Genomic DNA, 19,590 nt, shown 5'->3' with positions numbered 1-19,590 from the left:
TTGTCTCCTGTTCACGGGGAAAAGTGTGCTCGGCCCGCCGAACAGACTAATGTGGGACCACGTTGGATGAAAAAACACGTCCAGACCATGCGGTTCGGACGGTTGCGGGTGGTTTGAGGGGCGGCATTGAAGATACCCTAAGAGCTACATCATCAAAAAGTGATTGGAGTGAAATTTACATCATCAAAAAAAATCCAACTCCCATAGATGATGTAAAATAGAGCAGCGGCATAAATTTGTTGCACAATTGCATATGTATTGAACAAACTTGAAATATAATGTGCTTGGAGGCATGGTGGATCTCAATTCTCGCCGGTGGAAGGTTTTGCTTTTAGGGTTTTTTCTTAGTTTTGGTAGGATTTATGTCCTGCTCAGAAACGTGAGGCGGTGGCGGTTTCCTGGGATGGGATAAGTTTCTCCCCACTTAGCCTCTGTCTCGATGATGCTTCTACCGTCGTCGAAGGGTGTGTGGAAGCTTGTCTCTGGCGGATCTCGTGGGATTTGATCAGCTTTTGTCTTTGATAGATCCGCGTGGATCCGTTCTTTGTTCGTCAATGTTTGTGCGTCTACATGTTGGATCTTTTCGGTCTATGCTTTTCTCCATAGATGACAATTTTTTTCCCTGCGTTGGTCATGTGTGTTCTTAGCACGGTAACTTACCAACTGTTTACTGCAACAAATTTAAATTTTGCTCTGCTCCGGTGATGGGGCAATGACGACATCACATTTTCGGTTCGCTCTAATCATCATCAGGTTGTCTACGAACCTGAACGTAGTTTTTCATATCTGGTGTTCTTTGCACTAATTCTACTGGTGATGAATAGATCGACGAAGTTTTTTCAAAGAAAAAAAGATAACACGTTGTAAAACGTTGCCGTCATCGCACAGGTCACTGTTTAAGGGGGCGGGTTGATGGTTGCAATGGAAATGATTGTTTACGTTAATCTGAATTGTTTATGTTAATTCGTGTGGAAATGACCAGACTGGAGTACTTTGTTTTTGGGATCGATTTCAATTGTTCAGCGTGCGGCGAATTTGAGCAAGCATGCGATTGTGCGGATTGCCCGACCATGGCTCCTGTTTCCACCTCGATTCCAAGGTGGATGGAATTGTTAATTCAGTCCACGAAATGGTCCGTGATGGCCACCAGTGATACGATTTTTTACTCCGGGAGCCATGACCGAGGCGTGCTGCAAAACTGCAATCGTGCACACACTTCGCTCCCCCTCGTCGGAAACTCGACCGCGCGCGACTGCGGCCATGGATCCGGACACCGAGGTCGACTTCGACTTCTCGCCGTTCCTCATCCGCTACAAGAGCGGCCGGGTCCACCGTCTCATGGGCGCGTCCAGAGTCGACACCGGCACGGACGCCGCCACGGGCGTCACCTGCAAGGACGTCGTCATCGACGCCGGCGCCGGCCTGGCCGCGCGGCTCTACCTCCCGAAGGACGTCCCGCGGTCCGAGAAGCTCCCCGTCCTCGTCTACTTCCACGGGGGCGCCTTCGCCGTCCACTCGGCCTTCTCCGGCACGCACCACCGCTTCCTCAACGCCCTCGTGGCCGCGGCCGGCGTCGTGGCCGTGTCCGTCGACTACCGCCTCGCGCCCGAGCACCCGCTCCCGGCCGCCTACGACGACGCGTGGGCCGCGCTCGGCTGGGCCCTGGCGAGCTGCGCGCCATCCGCCGGGCGGGAGCCGTGGCTGGCCGAGCACGGCGACGCGGCACGCGTCTTCGTCGCGGGCGACAGCGCCGGCGCCAACATCGCGCACCACATGGCAACAAGGGCCGGCGGCGGAGAGAACGGGCTGCCGGCGGGCGCGCGGATCGAAGGGCTGGTGCTCCTGCATCCGTACTTCCGCGGCAAGGATCTGGTGCCGTCGGAGGGCACGGACCCCAGGTTCCTGCAGAGGGTGGAGAGGTCGTGGGGCTTCGTGTGCGCGGGGAGGTACGGGACCGACCACCCGTTCATCGACCCGCTGGCGATGCCGGCGGAGGACTGGGCGGCGCTCGGCTGCCGGCGAGCACTGGTCACCGTGGGGGAGCTGGACACGATGCGGGACAGGGGCCGGATGTACGTGGAGGCGCTGAGGGGGAGCGCGTGGACAGGGAAGGAGGCGGTGCTGTACCAGACCGACGGCGAGGGGCACGTCTACTTCCTGGAGAAGTCCGGCTGGGGCGACAAGGCGGAGAGGGAGATGGACGCCGTCGTCTCGTTCATCAAGCGGAGCTAGGAAACGAAACGATCGATGCTGGGTTCATCTGTGATCTGTCACCACCGATGGTGGAATTAACGCATGATTTACTGGACCTTTTGCTCAGATTATTCCCGGGTTTTCCAAACCATGGTTCCTTTCTGCTCTTGTGCTTGAGCTAGGAGCCAGTGCTTCTGTTGTTGGCTTCAATGATTACTAGTATCTTTCTTTTAATTCCAGCTATTTTTTAACCCATATAAACTCGTCTCTATAAATACATACATGCACACCCTATCTCTATGAGCATATCTAACAGACTAAACCGACATATCATCAGCTATTTTTTAACCCATATAAACTCGTCTCTATAAATACATACATGCACACCCTATCTCTATGAGCATATCTAACAGACTAAACCGACATATCATCTTGAGATTGACAAAATCGTTACAGACGTCTTCATAAGTCGACGAGAACGTTTTCTTTCACTGAACGCATATTGCTGAAAGGTCTGAAATACATCCAGGAAAATAGGACCACCAATATCAAGGCTAGGACTTGAATCCTAGTGGGTAAGTTCCACAATCTGACCAGATGAGCTACGCTCGGTTTGCTTCCGAGCTCAGCTATTGATGGGTGGAGATGGCTAAGTGCAAATCTTTATAAACTTGACTGCTGCATACTATTTATTTAATCTTTCTTTCTCGATGATAACGACATGGCCGCATGCGATTTTATGTTAGAATTGTGTCATATTTCGATGTTAGAATTGTGTCGGATGCATTGTACAAGATATTCCTCCGTTTCATAATGTAGTGCGTCCATATTTTTTAAGATTCATCATTGATCATAAACTAGTACAAATGCCCGTGCGTTACAACGGGCATGAAATCTTGCAAAACCTGCTTCATATGTCATTACGTACTTCTTTATAGTTGAAATCGCTGTGATTTATTAACCAGTTTCCATTAATTCCGAGCCTACCAGCGTGATAACAAACGCCGGCGGGACATGGAACCATATTTTACAAAGCTTAATCGTACATCCTTCCTTAGCTAAAACATGGGCCACTTTGTTCGTCGAACGGCGCACCTAGCAAACCTTCGACTCCGCAAAGTCCTGAAGGAATTCTTTGTCATTACACACCATTTCTTATATTCAGTTCTAATAGATGTCGCTATTAATGTTACACTGATCATTGCTTCTCGGTTGAATTTTGGTCATTAAGAAGCCACCTTGGCATTTTTGGCATGATTGAAGAATAGTTCATGAAATAGTCTCTGAATCTGTTTTCTTTTCTTCTTTTTGAAAAGCATGATATTTTTAAATAAAAATAAATGCTTTATTAATAAAAATTAAAATATTATTAGTTTTTGACCATTTCTAAATGCATTTTTTTAGAAAATGGAACAACTTTTGGGAATTTTGACCCATTTTTAAAAAGTTTGAATATATTTAACTATGTACTTATTATAAACCTATTTTTACTATGTTGAGTTTTTTTATACGTGTCTTGTATTTTTCATTATTTCAGCTTGGCCCAAACAAAGCAATTGACACAGACACTTCACACAGAGAAATGACCCCCAGCCCCCCGCGCGCCCCTGTTGGGCCGGCCAATTCGCGGGGAGGACGATCCCTGTATTTTTATTCATTTTACTTTTCATTTTTATTTCCTGTTTTTGTTTTATTCTATGTTAAAATAATTTGGGATTACAAAAAGATTATAAATTTTCAAAAAAATGTGAGTTTTAAATTGTCAAAAACAGTTCTTGAATTCAAAAAATGTCTACAATTTCAAAAGAACATTTTTTGAAAACAATGTAGAAAATTTGAATTTAATGAACTTTTTTTATGTCAGTGAACAAATTTTAAATTTTGATGATCATCTTTTAAATGTGATGAAAAAAATTGAATTCAATGAACATTTTCTGAATTGTTGAACATTATTTTTACATAAATGATTTTTTTAATTCGGTGAACAAAAGAATGTCCAAGAATTTTAAAATAATTTTGCAAACAAATTGAAAAATTAAGTTGAAAAAAGAGAAAAGAAAAATAAAAAACGAAAATAGAAAGAAAAAGAAAAATGGGCCTGCTCATGAGAACGCCCAGCGCGCGAGGGAGGGTGCACGTATAGGACTCCCCCACAGAGAACACTTCGATATTAAAAAAAGGGAGTTTCTATATTACAATCGACTGAAATTGAATTAGCCTTCAATCAAATATGTCACCCAGTAACAATCTGACACCAACGGGAAAAAAACTTGACTGGAAATAAAGGGGCATTCAACCAATTTTTTCAGGCACTACAAACATGGCACGTGTATGTATGACCTATGCGCTCTGTGATCCATGAGCGAGCAATGTAAGGGCCCAAAATGCAACACAGCCAGGTCAGTACTCTCACGACCTTCTCAAGGTTATTGACAGTTTTGCTTTCTTCATAGCAATTCTGGAACAAAAAGTGAAATTATCATGGCATTATTAAGGATCTGAAGTTGATACTTGTGGAAGAAACTCCTGGACACAAACATACTATAAATTCATCATTAGGCTGCCGTAAAATCATCAACCTGCTGTACAGTGATCAACACATGATGAACTAATCACATACTAAACATTTCATCGTCATGAAGCTTTAAATACAGTGGCTTCAGTTGAAATTTACAGTCAACTCACTATGAATAAGCAGTAACTTTTAAAGTGTATCACATATTCAACTTTGACGAATTTTACAGTGTTCATTTTACTAAAATTCCAGTCAATAACAACCAGATCACAACAAAGATACTGGAACTTCAGTAAAAAAAGAGGATGGAGGAAGAAGGGGACAGAATAGCTACACAATCAGGAAACTACAGTCACACCAAGAAGAAAAACTGCAGGTCAGTACTCTCAACATCTCCTTAAAATAGTTCTTCCAGTAAAAATAAGGATCAACACCTAAGAGCATCATCAAAAGATGTCTAGAACACCAATAGTTCAGAAAAATGTAGCACTATAAATTCAGGTAACTATATAGTGTGAAATCTATACCAGGTCACTGTAAAATACAACAATCACAACCTTTAGGCTACTACTGTAAATTACAGAAGTCATAGGATTGTACACCTTCGATCAGGGTAGTGTAAATTCAAACATAAGCTTACTGTAAATTCAAACAATCAGAAAAAATATAGTGCGGTAAATTATAGAAGCTATAGGACAGTAAATCCATCATCAGGTTAGTCATCAATTAACTATAGTTTACTACGAAAAAAAAGTAGACTTCTATGAATATAGTACCGTAAAATCCATCATAGCTCGTTGGAATATAAGACGCTATACAATTTAGCATGTATATATGTGCAAAGTTAGTAAGAAGCCAGCTATAAAATATTGGTCTAAAACATGGATCGGGTAATAAAACGCAAGACATGCTACACATCTTAATCAATTCGTTTCTTATCATCTTTAGCCTAGCCTAGCAAGCCCTTTAGCCTAGCAAAGTTAGTAAGAAGCCCTTTAGCCTAGCAATAAGCCACATCAAGACAATGCTACCTCCTATTAAAATATTAGCCTCACACAAAACCATCTGCCTGTAATGTGTTTATCCTGAATTTCGTCCGTAAACAGCGAGCGTAAACAATTATAAATCTATGGAAATTAGTATTGTAAATCTGTAATCTTATCATCTTAGTGATGCACAACCTAGCTGAGGAGGGCCGTTCTGATGTTGCTTGGCTAGCTTTCTATGTAGCGGACGTTCAGTATAGAATTTTGATATACTTCCATTAGCCCAGCCATAATGGTCCCATGAGGAATGAAATAGGCAATCGGGAGGCTGATATGCTTACACACCATCAACATAAGATAGTTGCTCATAAACTACATCCATGTATGATCATGGGTAACATCTGAATTCCTCAAATCAGTGTATATTCTGCAAACGTGATTCCCCCTAAAAACAAACTTCCACACCTCTAGACTTCTTTCTTCTCTGAAAAATCTGAAACCATACCAAGATCTGATTATAGAATAAAATTTTATGATCCGCTAAACATGAAATTCGTACGAATATACATGACAAAAACTGAAATCTCCATTGTTGATTTCTAACAGCATGAAATTTGAGTCACACCTCAAATCTTCAGGCAGAGGTAGTCTGTTGTAGACACAATCGTAAATTAGCTAGAACCCCGTCATGCAAATTACAAACAAAAAATTGACTTTGTTTATCTATTGGAGGCTTACTGGATTTAATATCCATCTAATATCCACAAAAGATGAGGTTGCTGGGAGTTCTCTGTGAGTCTGAGCCTGCTCCAAAATCGAACGGAAAGGTACATTTTGTAATATGTATTATTAGAGAACTGATAGACCGTTCAGTTTTCTCTAATGCAATGAATTTTTCAACCATTACAACGCGCAGACCTTTGATGATTCAACTCACATTAACCATGTAAATATTCAGAGCAGTGGGGTACCTTGTTGTCGACCATCAGAGAAATTTCCAGTTCACTGGCCACAATGTCCACATACAGAACCCAACGGGAGCACACTCACCCAGTTAATACTTGGAACACGCTGTGCTTGTGCTCACGGACACCGTAAAAGAGAAGCACCAGACAGCGCGCTCACACACCTAGAAACTGATATTGACGACTCGGCAGAACATGTGGCGACGCCCGCGCTCACCGCTTCCCCGATATGCTCGAGGTGGCCCTCCTCCACCACAAGACGGTTGTGTCAGATGGCGTTGGAGCGGTACACTGCGACCACCGCGGCTGGAGAGGGGAAGGTTGCCGTCGCCGCCGTGGTGGGAGTGACGCCTCCATCAGTCACTAACAACAAAATAGAAGTGAAATTGTCCTGAAAAAAGCAAAGAAAAGCAAATGAATACAGTGCCCTGGCTACATTTAGAGAAATAGCTATCCAAACTTAAATTAGTAGTCGTACACAAGAGCAATCGAACTCATATTTGCTCCATACTGACTTTTGCTTTGTCTATGCATTGCATGCCGTCAGCCACTTCACAATGGAACTGCACAAAACAGGCAATCGACCTAAGCATCCGAACAAACACAAACGCAGTCCACCACGGTTGCAAGCAAGTTCGTAGATTCCGCCGGTGAGGAGCGCCAAGAAATAACCATTTGTACCACTCCATCTCAAAGAAATTAACCAACATCTTCCTGGAACATAAACTTGTTCAAGGTAACCATTTGTGCCACTCCATCTCGAAGAAATTAACCAACATCTTCCTGGAACATAAACTTGTTCAAGGTTGTTGGCAATTCCTGGTTGGCCACGAGGTCCAGCCTCATTCTCTCCAAATGATTGACTGATTACATACATATCAAACAAGAATTTGTTAATCCCAAAAAAAATTGAATTTGTTGATTGAGTATCATCAATTCTGTTTCTGTGGAATAAAATGCAAGCTACACCAAAATTAAAATGCCTCTGAATCAATTCCAAGATATACTCATACTGTGCCTCATGAACTGGTGACATTGCAGAAAACGCAAGTTGATTCCTAAGAAAAATAGGATAATCATTAAGACAATACATAAGCATGTACTGTATGTGTCAGATAGATTCAGGGTGAATAATAAGAAGAGATTAGCGGGGGCTATGGCTTTCTCGTCACGGGAAAGGAGGCAGCTGCGCCATGTCGTGCTCGCGTCCGATGCGGAGCTGTGGCAACGCAGTCCTCCAACCCCAGCCGCCGGGTGATCTGGAAGTCTCGCTCCACACCGGCAGGCGGGCTGAGGTGCGACCGCGGCAGCGGGGGCGGCGAGCGGGCTGAGGTGCGGCCATAAAAATCATCAAAATAGGATGAAACAAAGCGGAACCAAACTAAGAATACCTATTCCCTTTAATAGTAGGTATAGATTAGACCAATAATATATAAATAATTTTACTGAAAATTTATACCTTTGAAAACACCTTTTGAATACGAATTCAAAGATATCTGTCGTGCTCCCACCGCAGTCGCTCATGTTAATTAAATTTATAGTAATCTTGAAAAACGTTAACGCGCTACATTATGAAATGAAGGGAGTATGTTATAATTGGACTTGCATTCGTAGAGCGTGAAGATAGAATACAAAGTCGTGCTTTGATAAATAGTGATTGACACACGATTAAAATATGCCAACATCGTCCGGAAGAAAAAACATATGTTAACATAATGACACATGCGTGCAAGGAAGCCGATGACATTTGTCAGCACCTGAATAGCCAGTATGTGATATTGTAGTGGTGTCAATGGAGAGAAGGGCCGACAAAAGTTAGGTATGACGGCAATTCCTCTGACACCACTATTTCCAAGTGTCATTCTGCTCTCTACCCAGGTGAAAATCCATCCAGGTAGACTGTAAATTTCAGAAAATAGTATAATGAATTATGATACTTTTAGACAAACATTCTTGTGTGTTCTCTTTATGTATAAATTTTCGTTAAATGATCGCATTTGTGATGCTTTGGGTAAAGAAAAAGCACCCAAAATTATTCAAAAATGAGCTTTTTCGGAGTATTGGTTTGAAGGAAATATGCCCTAAAGGCAATAATAAAGTTGTTATTTATATTTCCTTATATCATGATAAATGTTTATTATTCATGCTAGAATTGTATTAACCGAAAACTTAGTACATGTGTGAATACATAGACAAAGAGAGCGTCAATAGTATGCCTCTACTTGACTAGCTTGTTGGATCAAAGATGGTTAAGTTTCCTAGCCATAGACATGAGTTGTCATTTGATCAACGGGATCACATCATTAGAGAATGCTGTGATTGACTTGACCCATTCCGTTAGCTTAGCGCTTGATCGTTTAGTTTATTGCTATTGTTTTCTTCATGACTTATACATGTTCCTATGACTATGAGATTTATGCAACTCCCGAATACCGGAGGAACACTTTGTGTGCTATCAAACGTCACAACGTAACTGGGTGACTATAAAGATGCTCTACAGGTGTCTTCGATGGTGTTTGTTGAGTTGGCATAGATCGAGATTAGGATTTGTCACTCCAATTGTCGGAGAGGTATCTCTGGGCCCTCTCGGTAATGCTTATAAGCCTTGCAAGCAATGTGACTAATGAGTTAGTTGCGAGATGATGCATTACGGAACGAGTAAAGAGACTTGCTGGTAACGAGATTGAACTAGGTATTGAGATACCGACGATCGAATGTCGGGCAAGTAACATACCGATGACAAAGGGAACAACGTATGTTGCGGTTTGACCGATAAAGATCTTCATAGATTATGTAGGAACCAATATGAGCATCCAGGTTCCGCTATTGGTTATTGGCCGGAGATGAGTCTCGGTCATGTCTATATAGTTCTCGAACCCGTAGGGTCCGCACGCTTAACGTTCGGTGATGATCGGCATTATGAGTTTATGTGTTTTGATGTACCAAAGGCAGTTCGGAGTCCCGGATATGATCACGGACATGACGAGGAGTCTCGAAATGGTCGAGACAGAAAGATCGATATATTGGAAGCCTATATTTGGACATCGGAATAGTTCCGGGTGAATTCGGGAATTTACCGGAGTACCGGGAGGTTACCGGAACCCCCCGGTAAGTATATGGGCCTTATTGGGCCATAGTGGAGAGAGAGAGAGAGAGAGGAGGCCAGGGCAGGCCGCGCCCCCCTTTCCTTCCTCCCTCTCCCCCTTCCTTCTATCTAGTCCAACTAGGGAAGGGGGGGATCCTACTCCCACTGGGAGTAGGACTCCTCCAGGGCGCGCTATAGAGAGGCCGACCCTCCCCCCTCCTCCACTCCTTTATATACGGGGAGGGGGCACCCCATGGACACACAAGTTGATCATTGATCTCTTAGCCGTGCGCGGTGCCCCCTCCACCATAATCCACCTCGGTCATATCGTCGTAGTGCTTAGGCGAAGCTGTGCGCCGGTAACTTCATCATCACCGTCATCACGCTGTCGTGCTGACGAAGCTCTCCCTCGAAGCTCTACTGAATCGTGAGTTCGTGGGACGTCGCCGAGCTGAACGTGTACAGATCGCGGAGGTGCCGTACGTTCGGTACTAGGATCGGTCGATCGTGAAGACGTACGACTACATCAACCGCGTTGTCATAACGCTTCCGCTTATGGTCTACGAGGGTACGTGGACAACACTCTCCCCTCTCGTTGCTATGCATCACCATGATCTTGCGTGTGCGTAGGAATTTTTTTGAAATTACTACGTTCCCCAACAGTGGCATCCGAGCCAGGTTTATGCGTAGATGTTATATGCACGAGTAGAACACAAGTGAGTTGTGGGCGATACTAGTCATACTGCTTACCAGCATGTCATACTTTGATTCGACTTTATTGTTGGATGAAGCGGCCCGGACCGACATTACGCGTACGCTTACGCGAGACTGGTTCTACCGACGTGCTTCGCACACAGGTGGCTGGCGGGTGTCAGTTTCTCCAACTTTAGTAGAATCGAGTGTGGCTACGCCCGGTCCTTGTGAAGGTTAAAACAGCACATACTTGATGAAATATCATTGTGGTTTTGATGCGTAGGTAAAAACGGTTCTTGCTCAGCCCGTAGCAGCCACGTAAAACTTGCAACAACAAAGTAGAGGACGTCTAACTTGTTTTTGCAGGGCATGTTGTGATGTGATATGGTCAAGACATGATGCTAAATTTTATTGTATGAGATGATCATGTTTTGTAACAAAGTTATCGGCAACTGGCAGGAGCCATATGGTTGTCGCTTTATTGTATGAAATGCAATCGCCATGTAATTGCTTTACTTTATCACTAAGCGGTAGCGATAGTCGTTGAAGCAATAGTTGGCGAGACGACAACGATGCTACGATGGAGATCAAGGTGTCGCGCCGATGACGATGGTGATCATGACGGTGCTTTGGAGATGGAGATCAAAGGCACAAGATGATGATGGCCATATCATATCACTTATATTGATTGCATGTGATGTTTATCCTTTATGCATCTTATTTTGCTTAGATCGACGGTAGCATTATAAGATGATCTCTCACTAAATTTCAAGGTATAAGTGTTCTCCCTGAGTATGCACCATTGCGAAAGTTTGTCGTGCCGAGACACCACGTGATGATCGGGTGTGATAAGCTCTATGTTCACATACAACGGGTGCAAGCCAGTTTTGCACATGCAGAATACCCGGGTTAAACGTGACGAGCCTAGCATATGCAGATATGGCCTCGGAACACTGAGACCGAAAGGTCGAGCGTGAATCATATAGTAGATATGATCAACATAGTGATGTTCACCATTGAAAACTACTCCATCTCACGTGATGATCGGACATGGTTTAGTTGATATGGATCACGTGATCACTTAGATGATTAGAGGGATGTCTATCTAAGTGGGAGTTCTTATGTAATTTGATTAATTGAACTTTAATTTATCATGAACTTAGTAAGTATTTTGCATGTCTATGTTGTTGTAGATAGATGGCCCGTGCTGTTGTTCCGTTGAATTTTAATGCGTTCCTAGAGAAAGCTAAGTTGAAAAATGATGGTAGCAACTACACGGACTGGGTCCGTAACTTGAGGATTATGCTCATTGCTGCACAGAAGAATTACGTCCCGGAAGCACCGCTAGGTGCCAAACCTGCTGCAGGAGCAACGCCAGATGTTATGAACGTCTGGCAGAGCAAAGCCGATGACTACTCGATAGTCCAGTGTGCCATGCTTTACGGCTTAGAACCGGGACTTCAACGACGTTTTGATCGTCATGGTGCATATGAAATGTTCCAGGAGTTGAAGTTAATATTTCAAGCAAATGCCCGGATTGAGAGATATGAAGTCTCCAATAAGTTCTACAGCTGCAAGATGGAGGAGAATAGTTCTGTCAGTGAGCATATACTCAAAATGTCTGGGTATAACAATCACTTAATTCAACTGGGAGTTAATCTTCCGGATGATAGTGTCATTGACAGAATTCTTCAATCACTGCCACCAAGCTACAAGAGCTTCGTGATGAACTATAACATGCAAGGCATGGATAAGACAATTCCCGAGCTCTTCGCGATGCTAAAGGCCGTGGAGGTAGAAATCATAAAGGAGCTTCAAGTTTCAAGAAAAAAGGTAAAGGGAAGAAGGGGAACTTCAAGAAGAACGGCAAGCAAGTTGCTGCTCAAGTGAAGAAGCCCAAGTCTGGACCTAAGCCTGAGACTGAGTGCTTCTACTGCAAAGGGACTGGTCACTGGAAGCGGAAATGCCCCAAGTATTTGGCGGATAAGAAGGATGGCAAGGTGAACAAAGGTATATGTGATATACATGTTATTGATGTGTACCTTACTAATGCTCGCAGTAGTGCCTGGGTATTTGATACTGGTTCTGTTGCTAATATTTGCAACTTGAAACAGGGTCTACGGATTAAGCGAAGATTGGCTAAGGACGAGGTGACGATGCGCGTGGGAAATGGTTCCAAAGTCGATGTGATCGCGGTCGGCACGCTACCTCTACATCTACCTTTGGGATTGGTTTTAGACCTGAATAATTGTTATTTGGTGCCAGCGTTGAGCATGAACATTATATCTGGATCTTGTTTGATGCGAGACGGTTATTCATTTAAATCTGAGAATAATGGTTTTTCTATTTATATGAGTAATATCTTTTATGGTCATGCACCCTTGAAGAGTGGTCTATTCTTTTTGAATCTCGATAGTAGTGATACACATATTCATAATATTGAAGCCAAAAGATGCAGAGTTGATAATGATATTGCAACTTATTTGTGGCACTGCCGTTTAGGTCATATTGGTGTAAAGCGCATGAAGAAACTCCATTCTGATGGACTTTTGGAATCACTTGATTATGAATCACTTGGTACTTGTGAACCATGCCTCATGGGCAAGATGACTAAAACGTCGTTCTCCGGAACAATGGAGCGAGCAACAGATTTGTTGGAAATCATACATAGTGATGTATGTGGTCCGATGAATGTTGAGGCTCGCAGCGGGTATCGTTATTTTCTCACCTTCACAGATGATTTGAGCAGATATGGGTATATCTACTTAATGAAACATAAGTCTGAAACATTTGAAAAGTTCAAAGAATTTCAGGGTGAAGTAGAAAATCATCGTAACAAGAAAATAAAGTTTCTACGATCTGATCGTGGAGGAGAATATTTGAGTTATGAGTTTGGTCTTCATTTAAAACAACGCGGAATAGTTTCGCAACTCACGCCACCCGGAACACCACAACATAATGGTGTGTCCAAACGTCGTAATCGTACTTTACTAGATATGATGTGATCTATGATGTCTCTTACTGATTTACCGCTATCATTTTGGGGTTATGCTTTAGAGATGGCTGCATTCACGTTAAATAGGGCACCATCTAAATCCGTTGAGACGATACCTTATGAATTGTGGTTTGGCAAGAAACCAAAGTTGTCGTTTCTTAAAGTTTGGGGCTGCGATGCTTATGTGAAAAAGCGTCAACCTGATAAGCTCGAACCCAAATCGAAGAAATGTGCCTTCATAGGATACCCAAAGGATACTGTTGGGTACACCTTCTTTCGCAGATCCGAGGGCAAGACATTCGTTGCTAAGAATGGATCCTTTCTAGAGAAGGAGTTTCTCTCGAAAGAAGTGAGTGGGAGGAAAGTAGAACTTGATGAGGTAACTGTACCTGCTCCCTTATTGGAAAGTAGTTCATCACAGAAAACTGTTCTTGTGACTCCTACACCAATTAGTGAGGAAGCTAATGATGATGATCATGTGACTTCAGATGAAGTTACTACTGAACCTCGTAGGTCAACCAGAGTAAGATCCGCACCAGAGTGGTACGGTAATCCTGTTCTGGAGGTCATGTTACTTGACCATGACGAACCTACAAACTATGAGGAAGCGATGATGAGCCCAGATTCCGCGAAATGGCTTGAGGCCATGAAATCTGAGATGGGATCCATGTATGAGAATAAAGTATGGACTTTGGTTGACTTGCCCTATGATCGGCAAGCCATCGAGAATAAATGGATCTTCAAGAAGAAGACTAACGCTGACGGTAATGTTACTATATACAAAGCTCGACTTGTTGCAAAAGGTTTTCGACAAGTTCAAAGAGTTGACTACGATGAGACCTTCTGACCCATAGCGATGCTTAAGTCCGTCCGAATCATGTTAGTAATTGCCGCATTTTATGAAATCTGGCAAATGGATGTCAAAATTGCATTCCTTAATGGATTTACTAAAGAAAAGTTGTATATGATGCAACCAAAAGGTTTTGTCGATCCTAAAGGTGCTAACAAAATGTGCAAGCTCCAGCAATCCATCTATGGACTGGTGTAAGCATCTCGGAGTTGGAATATACGCTTTGATAAGTTGATCAAAGCATATAGTTTTATACAGACTTGCCATGAAGCCTGTATTTACAAGAAAGTGAGTGGGAGCACTGCAACCTTTCTGATAAGTATATGTGAATGACATATTATCAATCGGAAATGATGTAGAATTTTCTGAAAAGCATAAAGGAGTGTTTGAAAGGAGGTTTTCAAAGAAAGACCTCGGTGAAGCTGCTTACATATTGAGCATGAAGATCTATAGAGATAGATCAAGACGTTTGATAAGTTTATTTTCAATGAGTACATACCTTGACAAGTTTTTGAAGTAGTTCAAAATGGAACAGTCAAAGAAAGAGTTCTTGCCTGTGTTGCAAGGTGTGAAGTTGAGTAAGACTCAAAGCCCGACCACGGCAGAAGATAGAGAGAGAATGAAAGTTATTCCCTATGCCTCAGCCATAGGTTCTATAAAGTATGCCATGCTGTGTACCAGACCTATTGTATACCCTGCCCTGAGTTTGGCAAGGGAGTACAATTTTGATCTAGGAGTAGATCACTGGACATTGGTCAAAATTATCCTTAGAGAACTAAGGAATTATTCTCGGTTATGGAGGTGATAAAGAGTTCGTCGTAAAGAGTTACGTCGATGCAAGCTTTGACACCGATCTAGATAACTCTAAGTCACAATCCGGATACATATTGAAAATGGGAGCAATTAGCTAAAGTAACTCCATGCAGAGCATTGTAGACATAGAAATTTGCAAAATACATACGGATCTGAATGTGGCAGACCCATTGACTAAACCTCTCTCACAAGCAAAACATGATCACACCTTAGTACTCTTTGGGTGTTAATCACATAGCGATGTGAACTAGATTATTGAATCTAGTAAACCCTTTGGGTGTTGGTCACATGACAATGTGAACTATTGGTGTTAAATCACATGACGATGTGAACTAGATTATTGACTCTAGTGCAAGTGGGAGACTGAAGGAAATATGCCCTAGAGGCAATAATAAAGTTGTTATTTATATTTCCTTATATCATGATAAATTTTTATTATTCATGCTATAATTGTATTAACCGGAAACTTAGTACATGTGTGAATACATAGACAAATAGAGTGTCACTAGTATGCCTCTATCTGACTAGCTCGTTGGATCAAAGATGGTTAAGTTTCCTAGCCATAGACATGAGTTGTCATTTGATCAACGGGATCACATCATTAGAGAATGATGTGATTGACTTGACCCATTCCGTTAGCTTAGCACTTGATCGTTTAGTTTATTTCTATTGCTTTCTTCATGACTTATACATGTTCCTCTGACTATGAGATTATGCAACTCCCGAATACCGGAGGAACACTTTGTGTGCTATCAAACGTCACAACGTAACTGGGTGACTATAAAGATGCTCTATAGGTGTCTCCGATGGTGTTTGTTGAGTTGGCATAGATCGAGATTAGGATTTGTCACTCCGATTGTCGGAGAGGTATCTCTGGGCCCTATCGGTAATGCACATCACTATAAGCCTTGCAAGCAATGTGACTAATGAGTTAGTTGCGGGATGATGCATTACAGAACGAGTAAAGAGACTTGCCGGTAACGAGATTGAACTAGGTATTGAGATACCGGCGATCGAATCTCGGGCAAGTAACATACCGATGACGAAGGGAACAAGGTATGTTGTTATGCGGTTTGACCGATAAAGATCTTCGTAGAATATGTAGGAACCAATATGAGCATCCAGGTTCCGCTATTGGTTATTGACCGGAGATGAGTCTCGGTCATGTCTACATAGTTCTCGAACCCGTAGGGTCCGCACGCTTAACATTCGGTGACGATCGGTATTATGAGTTTATGTGTTTTAATGTACCGAAGGCTGTTCGGAGTCCCGGATATGATCACGGACATGACGAGGAGTCTCGAAATGGTCGAGACATAAAGATCGATATATTGGAAGCCTATATTTGGACATCGGAATAGTTCCGGTGAATTCGGGAATTTACCGGAGTACCGGGAGGTTACTGGAACCCCCCGGTAAGTATATGGGCCTTATTGGGCCATAGTGGAGAGAGAGAGGAGGCCAGGGCAGGCCACGCGCCCCTCCCCCTCTGGTCCGAATTGGACTAGGAGGTGGGGCGGCGCCCCCCTTTCCTTCCTCCCTCTCTCCCCCTTCCTTCTCTCCTAGTCCAACTAGGGAAGGGGGGGGGATCCTACTCCCAGTGGGAGTGGGACTCCTCCAGGGCCCGCCACAGAGAGGCCGACCCTCCCCCTCCTCCACTCCTTTATATACGGGGAGGGCGCACCCCATGGACACACAAGTTGATCATTGATCTCTTAGCCGTGTGCGGTGCCCCCCTCCACCATAATCCACCTTGGTCATATCGCCGTAGTGCTTAGGTGAAGCCCTGCGCCGGTAACTTCATCATCACCGTCATCACGCCGTTGTGCTGACGAAGCTCTCCCTCAAAGCTCTACTGGATCGTGAGTTCGTGGGACGTCGCCGAGCTAAACGTGTGCAGATCACGGAGGTGTCGTACGTTCGGTACTAGGATGGGTCAATCGTTAAGACGTACGACTACATCAACCGCGTTGTCATAACGCTCCGCTTACGGTCTACGAGGGTACGTGGAAAAAACTCTCCCCTCTCGTTGCTATGCATCACCATGATCTTGCGTGTGCGTAGGAATTTTTTTGAAATTACTACGTTCCCCAACATGGTTATATTGTTTCCTGACCACATCGAATGCTTTTTCTTCATAAAATCCTACATGAAACTGAAACATTCAAACATGTCTCGTGTAAAAAAGTGTTTAGTATTTTTTTGGAGTTTTAACTATTATTTCGGATTTCACTGTTAAGACGAGAGCATGTGCACCGGGAGCAAAAACTCCATGTCAGACATAGAGTTTCTGAGTTCTTACTTCCGAGCTCAAATGCACCCTTGTGAATCTGGAAAATATGAAACTCCACAATATTTGTTGTTGTATTGATGTGGCCCTCATGTGTATATTTATAGTACAAAGTAGAAAACGCTTAAAGTACAAGGCAAGATATTATGTGTTTAAATTAATTATATCTCTATCTCCTTATTTCTTTCTTAATCATGCCTATACTTCTAACATTTCCCTCAGTCGTAGCGGGAGTGAAGCGGACGATTGCGACTGAATTTGAATTCTTGTGCTTTTGTCATCTTCTTCGCTATGCCATCATCACTGCTTCTCTAATGGCTGGTAGGTCAACACCTAGGGCGTTGACCGCGGGCCCTTCTGATGGATTCTTTGTCTATCCTCTATTCCCTCCCATAGTCACAACAGGAGTGACGTGGACGCTGGTGACAAGGCGGACGCTGTCGACCGGAGTTGTTGCTGATGAGTAGTTGTAGGTGTGGCCATGTATATATACATCTATGTCGAGGTAGCCAATCATGTAGTAGCCGTGGTCGATTATGTAGTCATCGTGGATGATGACCCCACACAGAACTAGAGGCACAATAAAAATGTGCTATGTCGTAGATGACGGAGGTGTAATTGTGGACGATGCACCTTGCAAATGTCAGAGGGTGCCATTGGTGATGAGTCCACTGATTTTACGAGGACCGGAAGAAACCCATCGAGCACACATCTGTTTTGTCAGGACCGTGTGGCCATGTAGGGTCGTCATTGTAGTGACGACATGTCGATGCAGTAGTCTCATCATAGATAACGCGATCACTGCCCAAGGTGCTAGCCTGTTAGCCATTAGAGATGCAGTGATGATGGCATACCAGAGAAGACGACAAGCGCAAGCCTTCAAATACAACCACAATCGCCCGCTTCACTCCTGCTACGACTCAAGGAGAATGTTAGAAGTAACTTATCTTGTACTCTAAGTCTCCCTCTCACACACACAATTGTACTTTATATATATATACCAAATACGAGGGTCAAATCAATACAATAGCACAACAACAAATATTATCTTATTTTTTGTCAACATACTTTCTTGAATGTTTTACATACGTGCAAACTTTCATGAACCTAATGTTCTGGAGTGTATAGGAAAAAAAACTACCATATTATGGGCTAGGTCTATAAAAACTACCACTTTTCTTAATTTTCCAAAAACTACCACAAAATTGATTGGTTGTTCCAAAAAACCCTAATGGTTGAGCAGTTAAGTTTTAAGCTAGATTATGACGGCTCAGGCCCACTCGTCAGGTTGACCATTAGGTTTAAATATTAGATTGACCGTTGACAGGTTATGACAAGTAGGGCCCAAATATTTTTAAAGAAACAATCATGTCACTGTTATATTTTTTAAAAAGCAATCGGGTGAAGGAAATATGCCCTAGAGGCAATAATAAAGTTGTTATTTATATTTTCTTATATCATGATAAATGTTTATTATTCATGCTAGAATTGTATTAACCGGAAACTTGATACATGTGTGAATACATAGACAAAACAAAGTGTCCCTAGTATGCCTCTACTTGACTAGCTCGTTAATCAAAGATGGTTAAGTTTCCTAGCCATAGACATGTGTTGTCATTTGATGAACGGGATCACATCATTAGAGAATGATGTGATGGACAAGACCCATCCGTTAGCTTAGCATAATGATCGTTTAGTTTTATTGCTATTGCTTTCTTCATGACTTATACATGTTCCTCTGACTATGAGATTATGCAACTCCCGAATACCAGAGGAACACCTTGTGTGCTATCAAACGTCACAATGTAACTGGGTGATTATAAAGTTGCTCTACAGGTGTCTCCGATGGTGTTTGTTGAGTTGGCATAGATGGAGATTAGGATTTGTCACTCCGTGTATTAGAGAGGTATCTCTGGGCCCTCTCGGTAATGCACATCACTATAAGCCTTGCAAGCAATGTGACTAATGAGTTAGTTACGGGATGATGCATTACGGAACGAGTAAAGAGACTTGCCGGCAACGAGATTGAACTAGGTATGATGATACCGTCGATCGAATCTCGAGCAAGTAACATACCGATGACAAAGGGAACGATGTATGTTGTTATGCGGTTTGACCGATAAAGATCTTCATAGAATATGTAGGAGCCAATACGAGCATCCAGGTTCCGCTATTAGTTATTGACCAGAAATGTGTCTCGGTCAT

The 19,590-nt window shown here is 43.0% G+C and overlaps 1 protein-coding gene across 1 annotated transcript; it reads left to right on the top strand.

Moving 5' to 3' along the window:
- The first annotated feature begins 1,129 nt into the window (after positions 1-1,129).
- Positions 1,130-2,448, top strand: LOC123124381 (probable carboxylesterase 13). The gene has a single exon (XM_044545005.1). It carries the CDS (start codon positions 1,177-1,179, stop codon positions 2,230-2,232), a length of 1,056 nt encoding a protein of 351 aa, XP_044400940.1. The 5' UTR covers positions 1,130-1,176; the 3' UTR covers positions 2,233-2,448.
- The last annotated feature ends 17,142 nt before the right edge of the window (positions 2,449-19,590 follow it).

The sequence above is a fragment of the Triticum aestivum genome, chromosome 5D (genome assembly GCF_018294505.1).
Source record: "Triticum aestivum cultivar Chinese Spring chromosome 5D, IWGSC CS RefSeq v2.1, whole genome shotgun sequence".
In the NCBI taxonomy this organism is placed as follows: Eukaryota; Viridiplantae; Streptophyta; class Magnoliopsida; order Poales; family Poaceae; genus Triticum; species Triticum aestivum.
This window is presented reverse-complemented; position numbering and strand designations above follow the sequence as displayed.